Source organism: Anopheles funestus, chromosome 2RL (assembly GCF_943734845.2).
Source record: "Anopheles funestus chromosome 2RL, idAnoFuneDA-416_04, whole genome shotgun sequence".
In the NCBI taxonomy this organism is placed as follows: domain Eukaryota; kingdom Metazoa; phylum Arthropoda; class Insecta; order Diptera; family Culicidae; genus Anopheles; species Anopheles funestus.
In genome coordinates this window covers 48,075,319-48,100,530 of record NC_064598.1, presented here as the reverse complement: position 1 = coordinate 48,100,530, position 25,212 = coordinate 48,075,319, and the positions used below count along the sequence as shown (strand labels likewise).

Genomic DNA, 25,212 nt, shown 5'->3' with positions numbered 1-25,212 from the left:
TGTTAGTCGATATAATCATTTTTTGAAACCTTAATTATTTTCTTCTACATAGGTATATGATCGTGAATCTATAAATGATCCTTTTTTGCATTGAAATAAAACAGATCGTGATGATATTTTATGTTTTAGTTTGTTCGAGTTCTATGTAAATTGTTTTTTTTGAATTAAAAAAAAATCTGCGAAATCGTTTTCGATCAAATTCCCATTGCCAAGCATCCTGAGCAGAGCGTGAAAGTAAGAGCGGAGAGGGAGAGGATAAATTTAGTGTTCCAGAGAGCGAAAGCCGAGCGCTGTCAGAAAATGTTACCCCCTAAAAGAGAACGCGTTCGTTTTTTCGCTCTCAGTTGAATTCGGTGAATCCGGGCGAACGCATACGGTGAATCGCGTACGCTGCGTCGTTCAGATTTTGACGACATTTCTGCAGAATTTTCTTCGCTTTCAGCAGTCCCGGTATAAGCATCCCGGATGCGTGTGTCGACGTGTTTTACGAGTGGCGTGATTCATATGTGGCAGCGTGAAAACGTATTCTGAACATTGCGAAAAGGTAAAAGCGTCCAATGTGTCGAACAAAGGGAAACGTAATTAGTTTTATTATTTATCACGCGGGCATACATACACACACGCGCGCGTACATCAACACGCTTGCACGGTGGGGTGTTTTTGCAAAAAGTGCGTGAACCAAAAAAAAAACGGTGGTTGCAGCCAGTGCCGAAAAACTAGCAAGGGGCAGCCTGAAAATGGCCAACAACGACGGTAGAATATTGAAACGCGATGAGCGCGGCGTGTTCTAGAATTGGGGGTGTGTGTTGAAGCGGCGCCAGTAGATGATGTGGTTGTGTAGTTGTGTGTAGTGCTCTCGTCACCGGTTCCTCCGTGCTTTTCCACATCGCAAACCATCGCGTTGTCGGAGTGTGGTAAAAAAGTGAATGTGTATCTCTCGTTCTCGCTTGCGTGCATGTACGCCCGCAAACCGTACATGCTTTTTCCATCCTGCAGAAGAAATCGCGCGTTGCCGAGTACGAATTTGAAGCATAACCGAACGTTCGGCACAGTGGGAAAGCATCGTACAAACCGTAGTAAAAAAAACGGGCTGACAAAATACGCAATGAACGCTAGATATTTGAATTGTTTTGTTAACATTTGAATCGCGAGAGCTCAGCTAAAGCCAATCGGCGCTATATGCGACTACAATTACCTAGCACGCCCAGGTTTAAAAAATCACCTCTTCTAGTGTAATTCCCAAAACACTGGTCACCGTTTTCCATTGTGCTTCCTTCGTGTCATCGTCGCTGATGACGTCATCTTCGCGGTATCCGAACGCACCGAAACTGCTTGAAGCGCAGCTCGAGGTCTTCCCGGTCGAATTGGTTCCGTTCAGTACGGGCGTGTGCGTGCCAGCTCAAAGAAGGCGACGATTCGTTTCGAACGTGATCACCCGTGCGGTTTCAGCAGCAAAACCAGCCGCCATTATACATCGCAGTGGTGGGTCTGCTGCAATACAAAAACGCACCAGTGCACAACACTATGTCTCGTTTGTTGGAGTGAATGCGTTTTGCTACTTCGCGTACCACAGACAAGTGGTGTTGTCACCAGTGTTTTACCCCTTTCGTTGCTCAAAAATATCCTACCCAGCTTACAGGATGGATGGGTGGTGGGTACGGATTCCGGCCAATACCACTTATCTAGCACCATCACATCTCGGTGTGGCCTTCGCTTCCAAACGCGCTGTGTTGTTTAAAAAAGCATTCAATGTTTTTTTTCTCTCCTTTCGGACATTTTCAACTTGTGCGCCACTACCCGCGGTGCTAATTGTCCAAAAGTGTGTATGTTTGTGTGTGTGTGTGTGCGTATGTGATTGGGTGGAAAATGGAAGAGTTTTTCTGCTGTTATTTTTCCCGCAGCCGACTTCTTTTCACCTTCTTTTAATGCTTCGAAGGTACTGGCAGCTCTTCATTACCGCCACCTTTCCGCCATCTGTCAATTGTGGCTCATAATTAGGCGAAACAAGGAAACGAAAAAAGCACACATAGAAACGCAACCGCATCATCATCAACCGTGACAAGTGAATCGAGCAAGACTGAGAGGAAGCGAGAAAAAGAGCAAGATAAGCAAGAATCGTATAAGAAATACGAGACAGAGAGAGAAAGGAGAGAGCGAGTGAGATAGTTCGGGAAACGTGTATGCGTGTTTTTTTTGTTTTCTTGTTTAATTTACCCCACAAGGGAAGCGAAGAAAGTGTCAAGGGTGCAGTTTATTGGAATGCGTTTATATTCGGGTGCTGCGTTCGCGTTTAGTATCTCGCTTTTTTTTGTTCTTTGCTCGTCTCGCTTGTCCTTTTCTTTCCGCTCACAATGTTTTTTTTCTCATTGGATGATTTTTTTTCACTAGGTTCTAGCTTTTTGTTGATGAAATTGTTGGTGAAGCAACAGAGAGGAAACATCAACAATCATCATCACCATCATCATCGTTTGCAAAAAAATAAATAAATAGAAAAAGTGTTGTTGCTTAACTGGAGCAAAATGATAAAGAGTGCAATGTGTATATGTGTGTATAAATGTATGCACCATCGAGAAAAGGACGGAAAATAAATGTCGTGTCGCTCTAGTCACACTGTACCGCAGGTGTAAAACACAGACAACCGAGAGTGCAAGTGCGTTACAAATCTTACCCCGTGCGTGCATTGTCGCTCCCCCCCCCCCCTCCGCTTTTGTGTTATTTGTTGTGAAACGTTTTGTTTCTGCCCCGTGTGCGTGACGTCAACGGATGCATAGTGCTGGATGTTCGCTTGTAAAAGCATATGTCAACCTTGCTTTACAGCAGCTGCTGCGATTGTGTATACACGTTTATTTAGGAGCTAGCAGACCGTCTGCAGTGACAAAATAAATAAAGGAAATTAATTACCGTGTAATCGTCACCGTGGCTGTGCAGAAGCTGGCTGGCTGAAGGTGGAGTTTTTTTAGTGTATGTGTGAAAAGTGCGTGTGTTTACGTGTGCAGTGCATGGTGTTCCATTACCGGAAAGGGTAGAACTCTTAGTACACGAACCAGATAAGCAATCATCATCAGCAGCAGCAGCAACACACCATCACCACATTGGCTTCGTTTGGTTGAAAATCGTACGTAAAAACGTGCGGCACGATGTCATCCGATAAGGTGCCGCCGATATCGCCATCGAAAAGTCGCAGACAACTGGTGAGTAGAGTGAAGCAGCATATCGAATAGAAAAGGCGTGAAAAAAGGGCATGAGTTGTGAATGAGGAAAAAAAAATCCCTTTTTGCGGCGTGGCATATAATACCATAACCGAGAGTTAGGAAACACTACGCTTATGCTTCTTTGTGGGGTTTGTGGTTCATGTTTTCGTGCAAACGTTACTCTTCTTGAACCAAAAACAAAAGTGAAAGGAAAAATGTTTCTTCTCAGGGCAATAATATGTATACGTAACGAGAAAAAAAGGGCATGAAGATGAGCCGATTATATTAGGTCAGTTAATTTTCCAAGTGTTACCAATGCGAAAATACACGTGTCTATTAAGCGAGGAAAATAGAACGAAATATTGTGCATATGGACGATATTTATTTGTGCCAATAACTAATCTTCAACGGAAGCACGGCCGGAATGGAACTGTTAAACAGCCGTCTTTGTGAGAAAATACACTTTTTATGATAAGAAATCTACCACCGCCGGATATGACGGTGTGTGCTACAGATATTTAACACGAGATATTAACACACCTGGCATAAAGTATTCTCGCAACCTGGTGTGTATGGTGTACGTTGAATACGTTCCAGAAATAGCCCGCCTGGTATGTGGGCCAACGTGATCGAAAGTGCTGTGTAGATCGTCAGAGAGTGGGTTTTTGATGGGTCGGTATGTTGTGCATTTTTTGTGTGTTTGCAAATATGTTTTGCATGTCATCGTACCGCTTCTAGTTGCATATCTACATAAGTCGACGTAACAATCAAGAGACAAAAAGTGGTGTATGATGATGTAGATTCAGGTCATATCCTTTATGTTTATACTACTAATGGGGAATGCAGGACATTCTGCAAAAGATAAATCATAAAAATTATATATTATTAATCATCAAAAAGCTCAACATAAACTGATGAAATGACAATACTGAGATAAGGCTGAAATCGTCCACAGATTCCATTCAGATACGCTCTTCCAATGACATTTGGATTGTTGATCAACGCCGACGTTGATTGTTTATCATAATTGTTATTGTAGTTGTAATAATGTTTCACATTATGTTTTCCTATATGTTCGCAACAGTTTGCCCCAAATTGTGTTAAAAACTGTCGCAGATATAGCGTTTAATTATTTTAATTAGCATTCACATTTGTTCCAGTAGACGCGCAACTTTGTTTAAAAACGCTCACATGTTTTAAAACAAACACGAACAAACTATAAAACTACTACCTACTTGACACGGATGATGAAGTATTCGGTGTGGTTGCTTAGATTCCGAACATCGCTGCGTATACAAGTAGCTACTCAGATCGAACGCCTGCTGTTAGTAAGATATGACGAATGACTGACGGAAGCAGTGGGTTGCAAAAAGTATACGAAGCAAGACAATAAGCATGACGCGTTCGGTCTGGTCATCCCCAATCATCCCCATCCACGGTTATGCGGAAAATATTGCAAACGTGCGGATGATGATTTCATGATGCCATCCCGCACCGCGGCTGACCTTTTCTTTCTCTCCCTCTTTCAGTTTTGCTCTTTTCGTAACGGCGGCAATCTGCGTCGAGTGTTGCTCGCGATAGGATACAGTTTCATGCTGTAAGTGAAGGGTGAAAAAGCTGGGGAATTAGACATGTAATTCTCGCGGATCTCTAACCAACTACTAAAAGGATGGGACGACGCGTTTCAACAAGCGGAAAACGATGCTATAGCCGTAATGAGATTTGGGGAATGTCACGCGCATGCGTACATGTATCTCTTTCTTAGTATCTCTCTCTCTCTCTCTCTGTCTTACTCTACTTCACTTGTAATCAGATTGGGGGTGAAGCTTCTTCGTGCTTTTAGAGTGAGATTGAAGTGCAATCTTTCGATGGGTTTGAAGGAATGACCTACCCGTCGTACCATACCCGGCCGGCAATGATCACCAGACATCAGCGCGTACTTTCGCGTTCGAAACTTTTTGAGAGCTTTTTTCGAATGGTGGATTTCATGTGGTTGCGTATTTGTATGCTGCGTGTATAGCCGCACACATATACATTCGTACTCAGATATGGTGGAGACCGGCCGGTTACTACGATGGAATGATTTCCCTCTTTTCTTTCCTGTAAGATCCGATCGGGAAGAACGAAAAGGACGAAATAATAAATCCCTGTAGTAGGTGTAACGCTTCTGTGTTGCGGAAAATTAATAGATAATGCACATTTTACTTTGAATTAGTAATATAACCGAGTAATTAATAATAAAAGCGATGCCTTGATGTTGTTTCCAATACTTCACAAAGCTTGTTCAATCATTTTATGTGATATAATTTAAGATAAACCAGAACATCCCATAATTTTCGTTTTTTTAATGTTATATCGTGTATCAACCAAGAAAAACTTGAAACTACGTGTGTGCTGTTAAGAAATAAAACACGTTGTTGATATGTAAAGTGGTGTAAAGTCACATGTTATCGTTAAGTGACGTTTCACGCAGCTGACAAAATCGACATTAGTGAAAAATAGGGTACATATTTACTGATAGAGAAGGCTGTACGTTAAGAAGAACGAAAATAAACACCTTTATGCGTGACAGCTACCGCAAGCAAAGCATAAAACCTTAGGGTCATGGTGACTTTGCGACTCTTGACCTATTCCTTAGCTTATCGGAGTTATCATGTGTTAAAAATGCCGATTCAGCAGCACTCTAGTGTGGCAATATCGTCCTTAATATCGAGACCGATTATCGCATAGAGCAGACGATGTGATTAGAAGATGAGCATGAAACATCAATCGATAGTAGCCGGCGCTTTTGATGCAATCATTCATCATCATCATCATCAGAGTCAAGCATGTGAGCTTTTTGTTGAGGAATTGAACCGGTGGAAATATTGTCGGTCTTAACAAGTTTGTGTATATTTGTATTTATGATGCTTTCCAGCAGCTTGACGATTTCAATAGGACCGCGTAACGTGTAACGTGTAACGGGGAGAAGCTAAAATCGAATATTTTAATTTCTGTGTTACCAATGTTGGCAATAGTTTCATGATATCTGGAACACCCAAATATTCCGAAGACGGCAAATACTGTTGAACGGTGTTTGGCAAACTTACCAACACACTTGTAAGGATATCCGCACTACTGCGAAGCGAAGAAATACGCTTCTTTCGTCATGTTTTGAGGGGAAAAGTTTCCACTTCCTTCAATCATTCGATTTTGTTTACTTTTCGAAGCGTATAAATTCGTATCACCATATCATTCATATATTATCCCACATTCCTCTCTCTTTCCACCTCCAGTATCGATATCAAGAAAGGAAGAAAATGTGATGAACGTGTTGCGGATGTTGATTGGTACGAGAAACATAAAACCATCTCTTTCAAAAGAATCTTTATTGATGTTAATGTATCGAGAAAGTGCAGCATCTATAAATATCACTTTGATCGTTCTTGAACGGAGTAATGAAGTTTTGCGATTGCTCCAAAGTAAGATGCACCGAATTTATCGCTCAATTTTATTATATAGGTTTTATCCCAAATTCTACAAAGACACCGTATACAGCTAGAACATTGAAAGAAAATGCGTTTTTTTAATGCTCAACATCCACTGCCCTAAAACAGGCTTAAGAAACCGGTTTTTATCATTCAGGTTTTTGGAGGTTTGCAATTTCGAACCTTTCATCATCCATCGGTGGTGGTCGTTGGTTTCATATACCTAATACGTAGGGATTTTATTCACAATCATTCGTTTTTCGGAAATGTGTTGTCTTTTTTTACATTTGGAGGTGTTTAATTTCATAACCAAAAAAAATTGAGAATTGTATTTAATGCACAAAACTGTAGAAACAAGATTGCACTGAAACGTGTGATTTATTTTAATATATAATTTGACTCCTCTCCCTTTGGGGTAATAGATGTTTCTTAGTCATGTAGCTGGACCTGGTCAGCCCAGATATGCTACGGGAGATCGGGTCTGATGTAGACCGAACACAGACACTATGGGACCATGAGACCGCATATTAATTTTGAATTTAAGAGCACATGAATACGAGTTAATCTTTATTTTTGTTTACTGAAATATGAAACTTATCATGGGTTTTCCTCGACGAAGAAATCGGATGAAGAAAAGGAAGGTCGTTTTGCCGTGTAGTGAATGTTTGTTTACTATCTTTCAAACAAGATATTTACGAATACCAACGAATATCAACAATGCACGTGGTGCATTTGGCGGCTTTTATGAACACATGCCTCAATAGTCGACGCGCGCGACAAGAAACAGCTGAGAAATGACTTTCACTTTTCACGGTCATAAAATCGCCAACCTTCTGACAGGCAAACGTGTAATTCGGATTATGACGAGTGCATGACGATTGTTTTACTGCCAGAGCACACAGATCGTCCATTATGGCCGTGTGCAGAAAGGTGGTAGGAAATAAATATGCTGTAATCATATTTTATTCCGTTGAAGGGCACACGGAACGGGTTCGGGATGTTTGAAAGTACAGTAGAACGTCGATTATCCGGGGGTGGATTAACCGTGCGCCGAAAATTGACAGCTGTTTAACCGTGCTGAACGCTTGTACTGAAGTCAGGTTGGTAAAAATTATTAAAATCGTCAACAAACGATATATTTGAAATGATTTTATTTTACGTTCTAAATTTTAATTGTTATTTGATAATAATTTGGTTGATCCAGAATAATATTTAGCATCAAAAGGACCACCATAGTATAGTATATAGACACTATATACGCTTTATCTAGATATATAAATGACCTTGATATTTACGGGACTATTATCCGTGGAAATCGATTATCCGGCGGCAGTCCGGTCCCGAGCACCCCGGATAATCGACGTTCTACTGTAGTAATTATTTGCGTATCGGATTTTGACATTCCCACGAAAGGAGTAGATTGATATGTCAAATCTGTCAAATCAAGCACATCAACGTACGTCACATCCTGGTGAATGATGCATCCTTTTTAGTAACTTTTCTTTTTCTCGTTTTTTTTCTTCCTTTCCATTCACAGCGCGAACGTAAACAAAGGAAACTATACTCGGATGATTGGACGTTGGGCGACGATGATTACGAAGGTGCGAGAGGGTTCAGTGTGGCGGAAAAGTTGGAATCACCCCGATTCGCTCAGTCCGGCATGGTGCGCGAAATGAAAGGCGAAAATCTAACCGTCGGGTAAGTTGTGCCGGTTTTGCCTGGATTCACCCTACAGATGGATCGTCTTTCGATTGTGTGATGTGTAGTGTGAAGTGTGTGCGCCACTTTTTTCATCCACTAAGAACATTGTGGGAATGAGGTGTAGAGTTCCAGTCAGGTGGTATAATTTTCTACACGTGCGCTGCTATCCACGAGGCAGTTGGAAGCTGTTGCAAGCGAGTTTTGTTTCGCTCGTCATTTCTACTATTGCTAATTTAGATGATTATTTTAACGTTGTTGGAATGTTAAGGTTGCATGTTTTGATAAGACGTTAAATTTCTTTGTTCAAATGGGCAAAATGTGTAAATTAATGAAGATTGATTATGAAAAGCTCAATGCACAAAGATTGCTCCCGTCTATTCGGTCAACATTTTGTTTTGTTTATAAAAAAACCATGCCCTTGTTGCAGCTGCCAGGCGTTATCGAAACATCGTCGTGTGCCTTCGGGCGTAACCGGGCCGTAAGACCGGGTGGAAAGAATCCGTTCCGATTATCTCTACCATCCTTTTGGGTCACAGCAACCCCGATACAGGTTGGAAGAGAAAAGATAAGAGAGCGATGGCGATACCTCCTCTGACCTCTATACATTTCCAATTTTATGACAAATTTTCGCTTCGCCGTGGGCGCGCTTTTAGACGAACCGCTTTTTGCGACCAACTTTTGGGCACAATTCCACGCGGCATAACCTCAAAATCAACCAAAGTTTCTTACCGCCCTAAAGTAGTAGGGTTTGCCTTCAATGGGAGTTCTAGTCTGCACGCGATAATGCATTAAATTGCACGTTTGCATGGGTGTGTGTGTGTGTGTGTTTGTGTGGTAATGGAACATTCAAACTGGTCAAGAATATATCCGTCGAACCGGCACATGAGGACATCGATTGGTGTCATATAATTTATTGTTGACCTGTTTAAAATGCGGTTTGTTCGAAGTGAGTGCTTGTTTAGGCAAATTAATGTAATTAAAAATTGTCGCCTAAAACAGTGGTAAGGGTTTGTTTTTGTAGATTAAGTATCATCCTAGCATATCGACATACATTTCCTGATGATAATCTTTTAAAAAAATATTTATTACTATTTTCATAACGATCTTTCGTTTTATCTTTGTTGGCAGATTTTTGCAACAGAATGGCTTCAACATTCCGCTGCTGTTCAAGGAAAAAACCGGTCTTGGACTGCAGGTGCCGACGGCCAATTTCTCCATCACCGACGTCCGGATGTGCGTCGGTTCACGCCGCGTGCTGGACGTGATGGACGTCAACACACAGAAGAACGTCGAGATGACGATGAAGGAATGGGAAAAGTACTACGAAGATCCAGTGAAGAAGAAGCTGCTGAACGTGATATCGCTCGAATTTTCACACACCAAGCTGGAAAACTACGTACAGAGTCCAGCGATCGTGCGCCAAATTGACTGGGTCGATGTGGTGTGGCCGAAACAGCTGAAGGAATCGCAGGTCGAATCGACCAATCTGCTGAACGATATGATGTACCCGAAGGTGCAAAAGTACTGTCTGATGTCGGTAAAGAACTGCTATACGGACTTTCACGTCGATTTCGGTGGTACCTCGGTGTGGTATCACATCCTGCGCGGGAGCAAAGTTTTCTGGTTGATACCACCGACCGAGAAGAATCTACAGCTGTACGAGAAGTGGGTACTGTCCGGCAAGCAGTCGGACGTGTTTTTCGGTGATACGGTGGAAAAGTGCGCGCGAGTTTACCTAACGGCCGGTAATACGTTCTTCATCCCGACCGGTTGGATTCACGCCGTGTATACGCCGACAGATTCACTCGTATTCGGGGGAAATTTTCTGCATTCGTTCGGCATCGTGAAACAGCTGAAGATCACGCAGGTCGAGGATAATACGAAGGTGCCGCAGAAGTTTCGGTATCCATTTTTCACCGAGATGTTGTGGTACGTGCTCGCGAAGTACGTGTACACGCTGTTGGGTCATTCACATCTCGAGGGTGAACCGGGCAGGGAGCACGAGCTGGACGGTAAACCGCACGTGCACCTGACCCATTACGAGCTGTTCGGGTTGAAGGACATCGTGATGTACTTGTACGATTTGCCGGCCCAGAAGAAGAACGTGCCGGAGTTGATAAAGGATCCGGTCGCGCTAATTAAGGATGTGCGTACGTTGGTCGAGCGACACTGTAGAGACGTTCCGGAGCTGGCCGTTACCGGTGTGCCGGTGCTGCATCCGGATTTGAACGTGAGCAACAATTCGTATATCCGTGAGCACTATGAGTATTACTCGGGAGATGGCGGTGGAAACCGTACGACCGACAACGAGGGACCGCTAGATGACCGAGCAGGCACAAACCGTGAACGAGGCGACGATGAGGAGGAAGATGACCATGAGGAAACGGGAGAAGACCGTCGAAGGCATCACGAGGAGAACAAAAATGGTGACAACAGGCTGAATGGTGGTGAAAGTGTAACCGCAGGACAAAGGCAATCTCAACATACGCACCAGCAGCAGCAGGAACAGCAATCGGAACAGAATCATTCCCAAACTCGTCACAATCATGTGGTACAGCGTAACGATTTATCGTGCGATACGGGTGAATCGGGAACGGTGGCAAACTCCCGTTCGCCAATCGGCAGTTCGAATGGGGGTACCACGATGGGTCCGCCGGCCAGATACACTAATCATCATCAGGGCAATGGTGACGATCGTAACTTTGTCTCGCCCCAGCCTACGAGTGGCAATCGGTTACCGTCGAGTGGCGTTAATGTTGGTGGTGGTCGGGGTCCGTACAAGAAGCACGGTCCCGGAAGTAGTGGGCATAGTGACCGGCGTGATGGTGGGGGGAATGGACCGCGCAGGCGCCGGACACGATGCAAAAACTGTGAGGCCTGCCAGCGGTCCGATTGCGGAGAGTGTAGTTTCTGTCTTGATATGGTGAAGTTTGGTGGCCCTGGCCGTGCCAAGCAGACGTGCATGATGCGACAGTGTTTGCAACCGATGTTGCCGGTAACGGCACAGTGTATACACTGTAATCTGGATGGGTGGCGTCAGGCCCCAATTACGGCACCGGCCCAGGCAAAACTGCAGGCCCAGCTGCAGGAAGGTCCATCCGCGCTGATGGAGTGTTCAGTGTGTTACGAAATATCGCATCCAGACTGTGCTCAGCGTGCTGCGCCGGAAGCACAGGGAATCGTAAATGATGATCTGCCCAACAGCTGGGAATGTCCCACGTGCTGTAAAATGGGTAAAAATACGGATTACCGGGTAAGTGTGGATTTTTTGGTTTAGTAGGGAGGAAACACATAATAATGACTTCTGCTGATCGTCCGTTTTTTCTATGATTTTCATTTTAGCCTCGACATTTTCGGGCTCGACAGAAATCTTCCGAAATACGTCGCATGTCGGTGAGCAGTGACGCATCATCAGCACACAACGCTGACTTTGGTCGAATAGCAAGCGGTGGTGAGGGATCAATGAATAGTACGGGCGATGGCATCATGCCTGGATCGAACGTTTCTGCACCGAGAGCGCCACGTTTTCAGGATGATATGTTGTACGATTTTGCCGTGTCCGGCAGTGCGGTCATAGTCGGTAGTAAAGGCGGCAACATCCTGTTCGAGCGCAAACCCAAGATCAAGGATGAAGATATGTCTAGCGGCTCGGAAAACGATTCGTCCGGTGTGGGGAAGAAAATGCACCTACATTCACTCAACTCGTCCAGCGGTGGCACGATGGGTACAGTAAAGGTGGAGGTTAAGGATGAACCGTTGGATGGTTCTCACGGGTATTCTACGAATCATCATACGACAAGCGTTATAAAAGATGGTCGTGAGCTGCAGCGTGAGCAGCTGGCATCAACTGGCGCCGGTGGTGGTATTCCGGTGAAGCGAAGAAAGAGTGAAGAAGGTGGTGCCGTAAATGTAAATCACGGTAATGGTAATCACGGCCCTACGGGACAGGGTGCATCTGATGGGCATGATACGAAAAACAATCACGGTACACTACCGAGGAAAAAATCCTCCCAACGGATGCAGTTGGCTCATCAGATCCACAGCACTTCAACAAAAGCGATGAAAAAGCCACTGTACCCGATCCGCCCCGCTTCGGTTACGCATACACCGTCGATGCCCTTGTCCGGGAATTACGCCTTGGATGCTACCTGTTTATTGGCTGTGTTTCGTTATCTTCCGCCGGAGACACTTGCGACCTGTACGATGGTGTGTAAGACGTGGTCCAACATAGCCGTCGATCAATCGCTCTGGAAGCGTATGAACTGTGCCGAGTACAAGCTGTCCCCCAACTTGCTGTCCGCGATCGTACGCCGGCAACCGGAACATTTGATAATGGATTGGATAGGGCTTGGCAAACGGCAGGTCACGTGGCTAATATCGCGCATTCCTGGCCTAAAGAATCTCTCGCTGCAAGGCACACACATACAGGCCGTGCTTGGGCTGCACACTTGCATGTGCCCTCCGCTGCAGGTGCTTGATTTAAGTTTTATTGCTGGGCTCAATGATTTTGCGATTCGGGAAATACTGTCACCCCCGAAAGATTCCCGCCCTGGTCTGGCCGATTCTAAGTCGCGGCTGCGTAACCTCAAAATGTTAAAGGTAGCCGGGGCCGATATCTCGGATGTAGCGTTGCGCTACATTACCCAAGGTTTGCCGAACCTGACGCACCTCGATCTGAGCTCGTGCCAGCGGATTACAGATGCGGCCATTGCACAAATAGGCACTTCACCGGCGGCCATCAAAACGTTGATCGAGTTGGACCTGAGCTGCTGCAAGCTGATAACGGAACTATCGCTTGACCATCTCGCCAAATGTGACGCCCTAACGCGGCTTGATCTCAGTCACGTGCCGCAGGTATCGACACAATCGATGATCAAGTTTGCATCCACCTCGAAGAACGATCTACAGCTGCACGACATTAAGCTGGTGGACAAGCGGAAACCTCCTGCCCAACAGCAGCAACCGGTACAGGAGGCACAGTGATAGACATCGTTCACTTACTCGTTTCCAGACAGCAAGAGCTCTTTGGTATCCAAGGAGACCAATAGATTGGTGATAGAAAACTTTTCGATGCTTTCCATAGCAAGCCAAATAGTGAGCCATTAGTCCTTTGATACGGGAACACCGGAATACATTGGGAAGGTGAAGCAATCGAATTCATTTCTAAATGAAACCAAAGATTATGTTTAAGTTTTTATTCGCTCTTAACGTGAAGATCAAGTGCATCAAGTATTTCAAGTGCTTGATGATCAAGTGCATCAGTGTACATACGCGTGTGGCGCATGCCACGATGCACCAGGTCAATTAGTATGCTTGTTTTAGTTTTTTAAGTACTCCTCGCTGTGGAACTTCTCAATCATCTGAGAAACATTATTGACTACAAATCAGTTACGTGAACAATGCAAGCGTAATAGGGTAATCGAAGAAAAGTTCAGGACATTCGAGATGTAAACGCGATGCCACCTTGATGTCCGTTTGTGAATGAATGAGAAAGGAACAAAAAAGCTGGAAAGTAGGCTTTAGAAAGGTCCGTAGTAAATGCGTAGACTACGAAAGGAAGGAATCTGTCTTTAGTATTCAGGTATACGACCGATTTTGTGTGTACATTAGCAAATTTATGGTATGGTTTTATTTTACCATTCAAAACACAGACACACACACGGGCATTGTGTGAATAGTGGAACGTCGTGATGATTTTGTGTACTGCATTTTTAGTTTAGATGATTAAATTTTCCCCCTTCCAATGATCTGTAGTGCAATTATAATGCAATAATGAGCAGTGCTTACAAAATATCGAATACTAAAGAATTGTGTATATGTGTGTGTCTTTAGAGTATGTATTTGTGAACTAAGCAGAAAACACAAATAAGGAATGGAGATCGTAAAGTATGAACAAAACTAAAAGATTCATGTAAGGTAAGGATGGCAATGAAAACCTCACTGGTGTTAGACTAGGTTAAACTTTGGCAGTTGGCAGTCACGAAAGCGTTTGTGTATGATTCCCTCCAATTACATTTTTCCAGCAAAAAACAGCATGTTTTAGCATACAATTGTTATGCTCTTCCTTTTGTAAACGTTCTACAACGTGACTTCAGGCGTATCTCTGGATTAATTGATTCTTTGTTAACTTTTGCTCAACATTCAATCGCACAATTGTATGTAGATAGAAAACGTTTCTGTACGGGAAGCATCATCCTTATCCAGCTAATTTCTTTCCCATTTCATCCAATGCGTAAATTGAATGCACGCAGTGTAGAAATAAGCTTTCCAAGGGATGCTTTATGAACCCATTTCCATTCATCATCACAGTAAGCATAGAAAGAAGTTGGAAGTACAGTGTATTACGGAGGTAAAAACAGTTAAAGCACAATACAAATTGGGGTCGTATTAAAACACCAAGGAAAATTGTCAAACACAAAAAAAAACAATTTTGCTCCGAAGAATGTGTAAAAGATTCTGTACGGTGAAATGGTTATTTATGGCACAGTAAGAGAACAAAACCCAATCCTGTACGAGCAGGAAGTTTAGTGCGGAAAACAAGCTACACTCAACAAGAGTAGTGTACTTTGACAACTTAGGTAATTTAAATTAAACAAGTTTAGTGATAAAAAGAGGTAAAGCTGGATATTATAGAATAAATCATTCTAAATACAAAACCCTTTGTTGCTCCACGTTAGAGACGGGTGTGCAAAAGCTGCATCAGGACATTTACCTATAGTTTACAGCCATACAAAAGTAACTGTAAGATATGTCATTTGTAAATAAATCCTTGCAAAACTAGTGGAGCAAATGTAACTGCTAACTGCGTTCTTCCAGTGGTGGCGCTGCTAAATTTAAGGAGTAGAAAATATTGAGAACATAGTATTTTGTCCGTTCTAATAGAGTTACAGCAGATAGCGGATGCATCTTTAAATAACAATCAGAGAAGTTTGTTTGTTTTTCGTTTTATTACTCATTGCATAAATCGTTACATAGTTGTTTTCTGTATAAGATTTTATGTTGTGTTCCAACCGTTCGGTAATGTGTTGTTTATGTTTTATCTCAAAGAATTGAAAACTATCGAATCTCATGGCTGCGGCCACCAAGTATGCAGATGTTTTCCATTCACTGCCACAAGCTTTGAGTGTGCCTTAGTGAAACAAATAGCTTCAATATATTTTATACATAGCTAGTCGTTTTGCCTTTTTTACATTTTACTGGTTGGTTTGTTATTAAAAGTTGTATGGAAGATAGATATTTCACTCGTCAAATAAAGCCACGAAACTAACGACCCCCCATGAGTTCGAACACTGACAGCCCGTTTCGGAGTTGTAGTGCATTATAGTGCTTTCTTCCTGTGGCGGTTTTAGTATCACCGTTTTCGTACTAGTCTCCTGTTTCATTTCATTTGAGGTTATTTGTTCATACTTGTTTTTCCCTGTGCGTACAAAACACACATAACTATTATAAAACTTGTAGGCACTGTTACTGCAAAACGGTCTGCTTTTTTCCCTTTTCTCTCCTTTCTGTTACAATATAGGTCGGTATTGCATACTGACATCATATCTTGAGTAATGCACTGTGTAGATTTCCTTCTCATTTTGGCATCTTCGTTCTAATACAACTATTTGTTTGTCTGTGTGTATATATCCAAGTGTATGAACCAAGCCAAAAACTTCTTCATCGATGGATGCATGCTGGATGGAACCTTTCATAAATGATCAAGAGCACGTTGGACGCTACATAATGAAGCTTCATCATGACTTAAACACATAGCTGGTGTGATGTCGGATTTCCTTACATTTAGGTTTGAGGTTTTGTAGAATACTATTATTGAATCAAACGAAAAACATTCGCAATAGGATGCCATACTCGTAGCACAGAAACGTTACTTAAGCTAATGCACCTGACATACAGTGGGTATTTTTTGTTTGTTTTTTTTTTGTTTCAATGACTACTACTAAATTTTGCATTTTACGGTCCGTCGGCCGTAAGCAAAAAAAGAAACGTACGCAACAAGCATAGAGTGTTTACAACAATAATTATAATTCCACCTACGATTAACTACGCATAGTTTACCGCAATGTGGACGACGAAGCGAAGCGTAAGATTAAAGAGATAGAATAGATGTGTAAATAATGAAAACGATGGTACAGAACTGTGTACCAAGCAGCAATCAAAGAGCGCATTCGTGTTTTTTTTTTATCTTCGTTGTGCGTCCATGACAATATTCGTTAATTCGTTTGCTTTTTACGGCGATGACCATATTTATTATGTGGCCATTGAATCCAACGCCGTGTGCAGTGTGTGTACTGACAGTGAAAAGAGTATCGTTAGAATTTTGCACTCGACACTGAAATTGATCAATTGTGTATGATTAACGTCTGTGTAGTTGGTACACACGAGTACAATAACTATTCGAGGATGAGAGTAAAAGAGTGTTACCACCGTTAATCCGATTCGTGCACGATACCTTATCAATAGTTTGGTGGTGGCGGTGGTGCAGATGGTGAAAATGCGTACGTCGGATACCGGGGAGCATATTCCGCTCCGCCAACGATGCGCGTAAATTCGGAGTCATTTTTGCCGGAAATGGTCGGTGCTTTGTACGCAGTTTCAGCGAACGTCGGTGGAGCTAAAAGCATACATGAAACAAAAACAGAACGTTAGGCAAATGCCGAAAAAAATGCTGTCCCACATTTCCCGACGATCACTTACGTATGTTAGGATAAGCCTTGTTGTCGCCAATGTTCCAACCGAGCGCACCGCCAGCCCCGTTGCTGGGTGGACTGGCTGGACTGACCGGTTGTGTCGGTAGCATGGAAGGATCGGTCTCGGTCGCAATGATGTCGCCGGCTTGTATTGGAGGATTGTCCGTGTACGGTGGTGGCGGTTGGAACGATTCCAACGGTACCGTACCGAGCACGATCGGTATATTACCGTCCAGATTGGCATGCATGCCCGACGCTTCGGCAATCACTTTGATATCGTAATCAACATCAATGATACCACAGTTGACCAGATTCGATGGTGGCAGCGGTGGTATCATTAGGAATTGTTGCCACGTTTGGCTGTTGCCCGCCTCGATCGGACCCATCGAAATGCTGGTGACCAGCTCCTTCTTTCGCTTCGTTTCACGCCTCGGTGTGTGGACGTGGAAGGCAAGCAGCTTGCGTAAGTTGATCGTGATCTTGTCCACCCCAACATTGCTCGCATTGTCACACTCGACCGTCACCGGGACGGATTGCCCGGAAACGAATCCAGTCACCGGTACGTGAACGATCACGCTCAGCGGTCCGGAAGCACAGCAGAAGCAGCAGAACGTTTTCTCCAGCTCCAGCTTGAATGGGTCTTTAACGCGTGGATTCAAGTTCAGATCGACGGGTGAAATGACGGTGAATGCCATCTTCACGTCCTGGTCAAACTTCCAGGGGCGATCGAGCGTCACCTTGACCGTGTAGCGCACGAAGCCCCATTCGCCTTCGAACGACGACGGTAGAGTTGGTGGCAGGGCACAGGTGAATGGGTAGGTGTGCTGCCCGGCTGCTAATTGAGATTCGGCTGCATTCTTGCCACCGAGCAGGTAGTATTGTATCTGGAAGTATTCCTCCTGGCCAGTTAGATTCGTCGTCGATTCGTACTGTTTGCCGTTCGTATCGGTCTTCGTTTCCGTTTCGCTCCATTTGGTTTCTGCTTCACCGGCAAACTTGATTACAATGCCTGCAATGAAACGTTATAAATCGGGTAGTATAAGTATATAGGAAAACGATTAATTTTGTGTTTGGTCAGCAATCCCGATGGTAAAGGGCTGTAAACGTAAACAATTTACCGATTGTAGACGCGGAATTGGTTTTTAATTTCAATACTAGTATACTTCCGCCGTGTAAAATAATAATGATAATTCGGTGTGTGGTTGCGCAATACGATAAGGAATAGTGAATTCCAATTCACAAAAAAAGATTCGAATTAAACGATTTTAAAGTTGATATAGCAACAGTAAATCCAAGAAGGCTGTGACTGAATTATCTTCATCCTTCGTGGTTACCATATGGAACGCTAAACAGCTAAATATAATTAACAAAAACTGACAAAGTAGGAAGTCACTATTTTTGCACCTAGTAGAAAAGTGGTTTCATATTGTTTTTAGTTTAATATACTTTTTTTCTCGGTTTGTGAGCGAATCCGTACAAATTATTCCCGTTGTAATAGGTACTCGTATTTTGATGTGCTTTAAAGTTGAAAAAATATACCCCCCACACGCGGGTTAGCATCTGAAACGCGTTCAAATTGGACAGGGAATGCAGGAAGAACATACGAGCGCATATAAAAATAAACATGCTCACTGCTTCCGAAGCATCTTGAACCGGTTGAGTGGGGTAGAGCGTTCGCACACGCTCTCCCCATATGTGTGGATGGTAGCGTCGTTAACAGCGTGTGCCGGGTGCGCCGGGTTAGTTCCTATAGAATGTATTCATATCATCGCATGAAAGTACGGTCATGGAAAAAAAAGGCAAAAAAACTTCTCCATCGTAGCATAGAGTTTGGTATTTTTGGTTGTTTAATGACTAGGTTCACAAAGGCCAATCAGTTTAATGTGGAAACTATCTGACATAGACGAGAGCAAGAGCTTAAGCTCTTAGTAGGCATCGAACATTCCAAGGCAGTGAAGTAATAGCATGAACAAAAAAAAAGAAAAAACACTGTGTACTGTAGGTTAAGTATGATTAACCCATCGTCAGCGTTGTCAAGGGAGATGTGAACGGGTGTTTCTTGCCTACTTATGTCTCACTGCCAACATTTCCCCAATGAGGTCCTTGCAATTCGGGCACGAATCTGTACCTACTCTACTTGCTGATGGATTTGTTACAACCGCTACACAAAAACACCACCCATCTACACACTTCACTGCCCCTGTCCCTCACGCCTAGCGTCGTCGATAAATCTACGGGCGACAGTTTTTTGACAGATGATGTCATCGAAATTTGTGCGTACTAGTGCGTGTTGCTCCCCGATCGAGTTAACATAATCCATCGCAAATATGCTGAAGGGTGGCATCTTTTTTTTGCATACGTTTTCCCCCCCCTTAGCTAGCACCCCATATGTTGGACTCGAACGTACACCACACTTACCTCGTATTTTCTTTGCAGAATCAAACGTGAACGTCACTCTGCCGTTCACCGTCTGGCCGGCGTAGTACGTATTGTACGGATTATCCAACTCAATCGTGCATTCCTTCAGCCCCATCTTGTTTTCGGGTTGGCTCTTTTCGTTCCGCTAGCTAATTCGGACGCTTGGCTCCTAAGGGAATATAAACGATAGTTTCCACCTACGTAATGCCACCACTTGCGGCCACGAGCTTTGTAATCGGTTGAACACCACAATACCACTTCACTAGGAACTACGTGTATATTTGCCACGATTCAGAATGGCAAATAAGGGGGAATCGAACGGGAACTGCTTCAAAAGACGAATGCAATTTTTAACAAACTTCCGTCGCACAACACAGTCAGAGAAATCGGCAAAAAGTGCCCAAAACGCACAAAGCACAGAACCAGTTTTCGTTCCTAGCTAGCGAGCGCCGCGGTCTCGACGACTACAGCCAATCAAGAGGAGACCGCTCGCCGGTTGCGTGACCGTAGTTGTGTATTGACAGATTTCCCACTCTCTCTCTCTCTCAATGTGTGCGGGAGAGAGCGAAATTTGTGTGTGCACGCGTGTGTTGGTTTTGCTAGAGAGAGTGCATTATTGTGTGCGTCAAGTTGAAACCACGGGAAAGCAATGTTGCCAGCAAAGGTCGTATTTTTAATCGCTAACCTTGGCGGATTGTATCGGTTTTATTAGTTTTGCTAATTTGTTTCATTTTTATGTTTTATGTTTTGTCATGTTCAAGCATTCATGTAGATGGGGCCTTTGAAAATGAATTAGCAAAACATGATAACAAAATCATGTCCGCAAAAGGATAAATTTTGTTTAGAAAAATACACAAAAAACAAACAATCTTACTTCCGGCCATTACACTAAGTTCGGATACACGTGTCAGCGAGAGATAGAGAGAGAGCCCATCAATGAACGCTGTTGGTCGGTAGCAGCATATTCACATAATTATGTATATTTGCAACAAATCTCAATGGCACTTGAGGTAGTTTAGCGGAGGTTTCATTCTTTTTATCCTTTTTGCTTCTGAGCTTTGACAATAAGCGCACATACCTTCTGCTTTATCCAAAGGGAAAACGTTGTGGCGCAATATGCGTACGATACGAGTTGGGCGTGTAATTGAAATTGTTTTTTTTTTTTTAAAGTTGTACTTAAACTGTTTTTTTTTTTGGCTTATGTGCATGCCCACAATTACAACCACGGAAAAGCACAATACATTTAGAGGCTGATTTGGAGTTTATGGTGCATCACATAATACGGCATAAGCAGCACAAGGTGGCATTTTTAATAAGATATATTACGAGTAGATAAAAAAGGAACAGAAAGGAACGGAAAGCAATAACACTGAGACTTCCCCGCCGTTTAATTGAATTATGCGTGCGTTTTGTATATCATTTTGTTTGTTTTTTTTTTTTTTGTTTTTGGGTAAGCATTCCGAGGCATGCCAAAAGCGGCGAGAGGCAGTGTGTATGTGTGCAATTGATGACATGTATGTGTGTTCGTTTTTTTTATCTGTTTCATTTGACTTTGTACTCATTAGTGTTTCGTTTTTTTCTTCTTCTTCAATTTTAAAAAAACAAAAACGATTATTAATACCTAATTCAGTGTAAATAGCAAGCAACTTGAAATAACAACAGCTGTTCTCCATTCGATTTCAGTTCTCATCGGGCAGCATGCCACCGTTCCGGTGCACAATGTAGTGAAGACGCACGTTGTTGGAATTGATCGGCAGCTCGTCCATTCCCGCCTGTGAACGACGAGCGATGTTGGTGACCGGTACACGTGTACCGATGATATCCGTGTAGTGCTGTGAACCTGTGCGGGAAGAGGAAATCGTTGACTTTATTGTCCTCCTTGGAGTGGAACATGTTCTCAGATTCACTTACTAAACGGATCCCACGGTGGTTTAGCAAGCGGTTTTAACTTCTCCTTCGGTACTGACGCTTCCAGCGCTATCGTTCCGATCGTAATCGGCATTGCCAGCCGTGGACTAATGTTCGGCCCTGTTACCCGTGCCTCCACCTCCAGCTCGTAGTTGATGCTGAAGATGGGCGAACCATCGGTATAGGTCGGCGGTAGTGCTGGGATGAGCAAATTTTGCTGATGTTTTACTACCTCGCCCGAGGTAACGCCGGAACAGCGCGACTCGGCCACTACGAGCGCATCCGAGTTTGCCTCCACCGTGGGATGCTGGCTAGTGTAGCACAGCTTCTGGATCAACTTTACGCGAAACTCGGTCACTGTCGTACGGCTCCGGTTGACGGCGTCTATCTTCATTATAATCGTTTGGCCCGGAATGTACCCGCACCGGGCTATCTGGGCCGATATGTATAGTGGTTCGGAAGAGCACGGTCCACAGCAAAACACCTTCGTCAGTTCGCTTTTCGTTGGCAACAGCAGCACCTCGCCATGCTCGTTCAGATTCAAATGCCGAAGCACGGTGAAGCTCGTCTGCCCGATTGGATCGATGCGAGCTTTCGTCCGATGCAGCGAAACCTTGGCGGTGTACCGGATGCGTGCGTGGTAACCCTCGAACGAGGTCGGTAGGTGGGTGGGCAGTTCACAGGAGAAATGATACGTATGCGTTCCGATTGCCAGGTCCCGCACCGGCCCTACGGACGAGCCACACAGGAAGCTGGTAGAGTTGAGAAGCGTTTGCTGGCCGTGATAGCGAGTCGTCTTACGACTCCCAGGCTGTCCTGTAGCAGATTCAACGACTTCAGACCATTCTATTTCGGTGAGTCCATCAAGCCGCAAGCTTATACCTGCACAAGGGAAACCTTTTGTTAAATCACTTCCAACAGTATACGGAACAACGCCTTTACTTACCAATTACACTAAGTATCTCCGTCAAACGGAGCTCCACCTGACCGGCTAAAGTTTGGCCGGCAAGATACACTCCGTATGGGTTGTTATCGAATCGTATGTGGCACTCGGGGTCGGGCATTTTTTCTCAACCCCAATGTCCTATACTGTGTATTTGCGTTGGCGCTACTCTTGTTGGTTGGTTAAAATCGATTATCGAACATGATTGAATCGACTAAGCGTTTCTCGCGATCCAAGAATGCGTCGACGGCATCATCGTGGAATACAGTTTCTTTCACAAAAAAGTCGTATCCTCCTCACAGGGAGACAACACTACCACATCATTACGATGGTATCGATTGCCGTCGTGATATTTACTTTATGGTTGTTTGCAAAATAGGAACTTTTTAATCAAGTAACACACCATGGCAAAGCACAGACTGGCAAATACTCGTACGTGTAGCCATTTTAGCTATCCCCCTCTAAAGCACCGACCGAATTGTCTAAAATACCTGAAACATGCTTGTACAATAACGTTTCACCGTCCTTGAAATGCCGCTAGCACTAGTATAGTAGAGCACCAAATACAACGTTCCAGCACACACAATTTGTCAAAATAATACACCCCAGCGCTCGCGAAACCGGGCGGGGATGAAAATGTGATGCGTATCCTGGCGTTTGACGTAAATCGTACAAGGATGATGTTTTCGACTTTGGGGCGTCGTGAATTTGCCAATGTATTTGTTTTGTCCGTGCACACACCCACAGGAGCACAGGAAAACGTGTTTGGTTTCCCTTCTATTAAAACCGGAGAGCGTTTATGCGCACCACGCTGCTCTCAGATACTCTAGAAATGTTATGCCCCAAAAAGAACCAAAAAAAAAAACGGCTACATGCATCATTGCCATCGTTGCGTATTTCCTCGTCATGGCCTACTGCTTCGTCGAACGATGGAAAACGCACGTTTTATGTCCTGACAGGTAATTTCGCAGTATCGTTTAGCAGTGTTGCCAGCATTCAAACTAGTGTATTCGATTGTTACGGCGGTTTGTAGTTTCTAGTAGACTCCCGATAAGTAAAATTTGCATTTTGTTTGCAAAAGATAAGATTTATTAAATTAAACAAAACCGGTGCTTATAACAATATAACAGCTTTTATACACGTGTTGCGCTTATAGTGGAATCGTCAGTGTAAACCAAGGGCATCCAAACTTTTTAGATGGCGGGCCGCTTTGAGTGGAATAGCCACAGCTGAGGGCCAATCTCGGGATATCTCGGGAGGGCCTAGTTTGGAGAGCCCTGGTGTAAACGGTTGGAACAATTCGTCATCATCCTTGTTTTACTAATTGAACCGGTAAACCATGTACTGTGGGGTGAAGTTGTTGCTGCCCGTATTTTCTTCACCCTCCTCGAGAATATTGGCCGGAGTTGATCCAACTGCTTCCTCGTACGTCGGAGGAGCTAAGAAGAATAGTTTGGTAAAGGTAATCATCGTTCTGTAACGGTACAAATTTAACGATTCTCTTAGGAACTAATACTTACGTAGTTGATCCGTCGGTACGCTTGGCGTAACGGTGGGTTTGAGTTGATCGTACGGAACAGGAGGGGCCGTTGGTTCCATCGGTACCGCTGGTTCCGGTATGGACGGTACGGGGTACGCCTGTAACTGATCGTTATTTCTCATCGTAGGGATGGCATGCGCCGCTAATGGCACCGTACCGAGCGTTATCGGAATGCGAATGCGTGGATTAATGTTTGGACCCGGGATCTTCGCCTCGACCTCTACCTCGTACCCAAGCGTCAGCACTTGGCACTGGCTGCTGGTGGACGGTAGGGCCGGTATCGCCAAAAACTGATCCCAACTGCCTTGGTCACCTGCGGCCACACCCTGGCAACGCACCTCGGACACAATTTCCGGCACCAGCTTCACGCGACTGTACGGCGTCTGGCTGATGTAGCACACGTTCTTCACCAGCTTGGTGCTGAACTCATGCACCCGCTTCTTGCTACGGTTCGAGGCCTCTATATGCACCGCAATCGTTTGACCGGGCACGTACCCACCGATCGGCACCTGAGCCGAAATGTGCAGCGGATCCGAGGCGCAAGGTCCGCAACAAAACACTTTCTGCATCTCGAGCTTGCACGGCATCGCCAGCGATAGCGCATTCTCGTTAAGATTCACGTGGCGTAACACGGTAAAACCGACCTTATACGTTGGATCCACCTTCCACGGTCGGTGAAGTACCACACGTACGGTATACCGTATGTGACCGTACTGGCCCTCGAACGAGGTGGGTAGATTGTGGGGCAGCTGACAACCGAAACGGTACGTATGCGTGCCGGGTGCAATGTCGAATGGGTTGCCCTCCGGTGAACCCTGCAGGTACGTGACGGTGTTGATATAGTCCTGCCGTCCATGGTAGTGCACGGTGCGGCGGGATTTTCCCGTACCACTGCTTTCCGACCATTTCACCTCCGCGAATCCTTTTATCTGCAGACTGACACCTGTGCGTGAGAGGGCCACAATGCGAATGACTCATGCGAATGGGAAGAAGTGTACGGAAGTCTAGCATCGAATTTACCTTTAACTTTGAACACTTCCAGCACGCGCAGCTCAACGTACCCCGACAGAGTCTGGCCAGGAAAATAAACTCCACACGGATTGTTATCAAAGCGTATCTGACACTCGCTCGCTTCCGGCATGTTTTATACTTTTTTTAAAAAATCTTTTTTACCGCGGCTAAAAGCAGGCACCAAACTCCTGCACAATTGTAATCATACTGGGTGCTGGTTGTATCGAGCGGCTGTCCCATGAAACCCGCCCCATATCAAAAGGGCCGTGTGTGGTTCATTTTTATCAATCACACGGGTAGTGGATTTTTCCCGCACCGACACTGTCTTCGATTGCTAATGGAT

At 44.3% G+C, this 25,212-nt stretch overlaps 4 protein-coding genes across 8 annotated transcripts; 1 reads left to right on the top strand and 3 right to left on the bottom strand.

The window, feature by feature from the left end:
• Window positions 1-334: 334 nt before the first annotated feature.
• LOC125760879 (jmjC domain-containing histone demethylation protein 1) lies at window positions 335-15,154 on the top strand. Of its 5 annotated transcripts, none has more exons than XM_049421446.1 (5): window positions 335-544; window positions 2,818-3,191; window positions 8,196-8,356; window positions 9,488-11,612; window positions 11,702-15,154. In XM_049421446.1, the coding sequence occupies exons 2-5, from the start codon at window positions 3,138-3,140 to the stop codon at window positions 13,340-13,342; spliced, it is 3,981 nt and encodes a 1,326-aa protein (XP_049277403.1). In that variant the 5' UTR covers window positions 335-544; window positions 2,818-3,137; the 3' UTR covers window positions 13,343-15,154. The 5 variants fall into 5 exon arrangements, with proteins under 5 accessions (XP_049277403.1, XP_049277399.1, XP_049277404.1 ...); XM_049421442.1 differs by having other exon boundaries at window positions 2,389-3,191; XM_049421447.1 differs by lacking the exon at window positions 335-544 and adding an exon at window positions 554-1,482.
• A 133-nt stretch (window positions 15,155-15,287) lies between these two features.
• Window positions 15,288-20,293, bottom strand: LOC125760909 (arrestin domain-containing protein 3-like). The gene is made up of 3 exons (XM_049421498.1): window positions 19,468-20,293; window positions 17,057-18,058; window positions 15,288-16,973 (listed from the first exon to the last, which is right to left on the bottom strand). Exons 1-3 carry the CDS (start codon window positions 19,580-19,582, stop codon window positions 16,816-16,818), a joined length of 1,275 nt encoding a protein of 424 aa, XP_049277455.1. The 5' UTR covers window positions 19,583-20,293; the 3' UTR covers window positions 15,288-16,815.
• A 113-nt stretch (window positions 20,294-20,406) lies between these two features.
• Window positions 20,407-23,442, bottom strand: LOC125760918 (arrestin domain-containing protein 3-like). Its single transcript, XM_049421516.1, has 3 exons — window positions 22,322-23,442; window positions 21,379-22,257; window positions 20,407-21,307 (listed from the first exon to the last, which is right to left on the bottom strand). The coding sequence occupies exons 1-3, from the start codon at window positions 22,437-22,439 to the stop codon at window positions 21,147-21,149; spliced, it is 1,158 nt and encodes a 385-aa protein (XP_049277473.1). The 5' UTR covers window positions 22,440-23,442; the 3' UTR covers window positions 20,407-21,146.
• A 2-nt stretch (window positions 23,443-23,444) lies between these two features.
• On the bottom strand, window positions 23,445-25,210 carry LOC125760915 (arrestin domain-containing protein 3-like). Its single transcript, XM_049421511.1, has 3 exons — window positions 24,879-25,210; window positions 23,839-24,801; window positions 23,445-23,757 (listed from the first exon to the last, which is right to left on the bottom strand). Exons 1-3 carry the CDS (start codon window positions 24,997-24,999, stop codon window positions 23,639-23,641), a joined length of 1,203 nt encoding a protein of 400 aa, XP_049277468.1. The 5' UTR covers window positions 25,000-25,210; the 3' UTR covers window positions 23,445-23,638.
• Window positions 25,211-25,212: the final 2 nt, after the last annotated feature.

Bases quoted from the DNA above. Each gene is read 5' to 3' on its own strand.
- LOC125760879 (XM_049421446.1), top strand. From the start codon at position 3,138: ATGTCATCCGATAAGGTGCCGCCGATATCGCCATCGAAAAGTCGCAGA. The intron at 3,192-8,195 runs GTGAGTAGAGTG...TTCCATTCACAG, and splicing joins CGAAAAGTCGCAGACAACTG to CGCGAACGTAAACAAAGGAA. The intron at 8,357-9,487 runs GTAAGTTGTGCC...CTTTGTTGGCAG, and splicing joins GGCGAAAATCTAACCGTCGG to ATTTTTGCAACAGAATGGCT.
- LOC125760909 (XM_049421498.1), bottom strand. From the start codon at position 19,582: ATGGGGCTGAAGGAATGCACGATTGAGTTGGATAATCCGTACAATACG. The intron at 18,059-19,467 runs GTAAGTGTGGTG...GTTTCATTGCAG, and splicing joins TTCTGCAAAGAAAATACGAG to GCATTGTAATCAAGTTTGCC. The intron at 16,974-17,056 runs GTAAGTGATCGT...GTATGCTTTTAG, and splicing joins CAAGGCTTATCCTAACATAC to CTCCACCGACGTTCGCTGAA.
- LOC125760918 (XM_049421516.1), bottom strand. From the start codon at position 22,439: ATGCCCGACCCCGAGTGCCACATACGATTCGATAACAACCCATACGGA. The intron at 22,258-22,321 runs GTAAGTAAAGGC...TCCCTTGTGCAG, and splicing joins GGAGATACTTAGTGTAATTG to GTATAAGCTTGCGGCTTGAT. The intron at 21,308-21,378 runs GTAAGTGAATCT...CTTCCCGCACAG, and splicing joins ACCACCGTGGGATCCGTTTA to GTTCACAGCACTACACGGAT.
- LOC125760915 (XM_049421511.1), bottom strand. From the start codon at position 24,999: ATGCCGGAAGCGAGCGAGTGTCAGATACGCTTTGATAACAATCCGTGT. The intron at 24,802-24,878 runs GTAAATTCGATG...TCTCACGCACAG, and splicing joins GGAAGTGTTCAAAGTTAAAG to GTGTCAGTCTGCAGATAAAA. The intron at 23,758-23,838 runs GTAAGTATTAGT...TATTCTTCTTAG, and splicing joins CGTACCGACGGATCAACTAC to CTCCTCCGACGTACGAGGAA.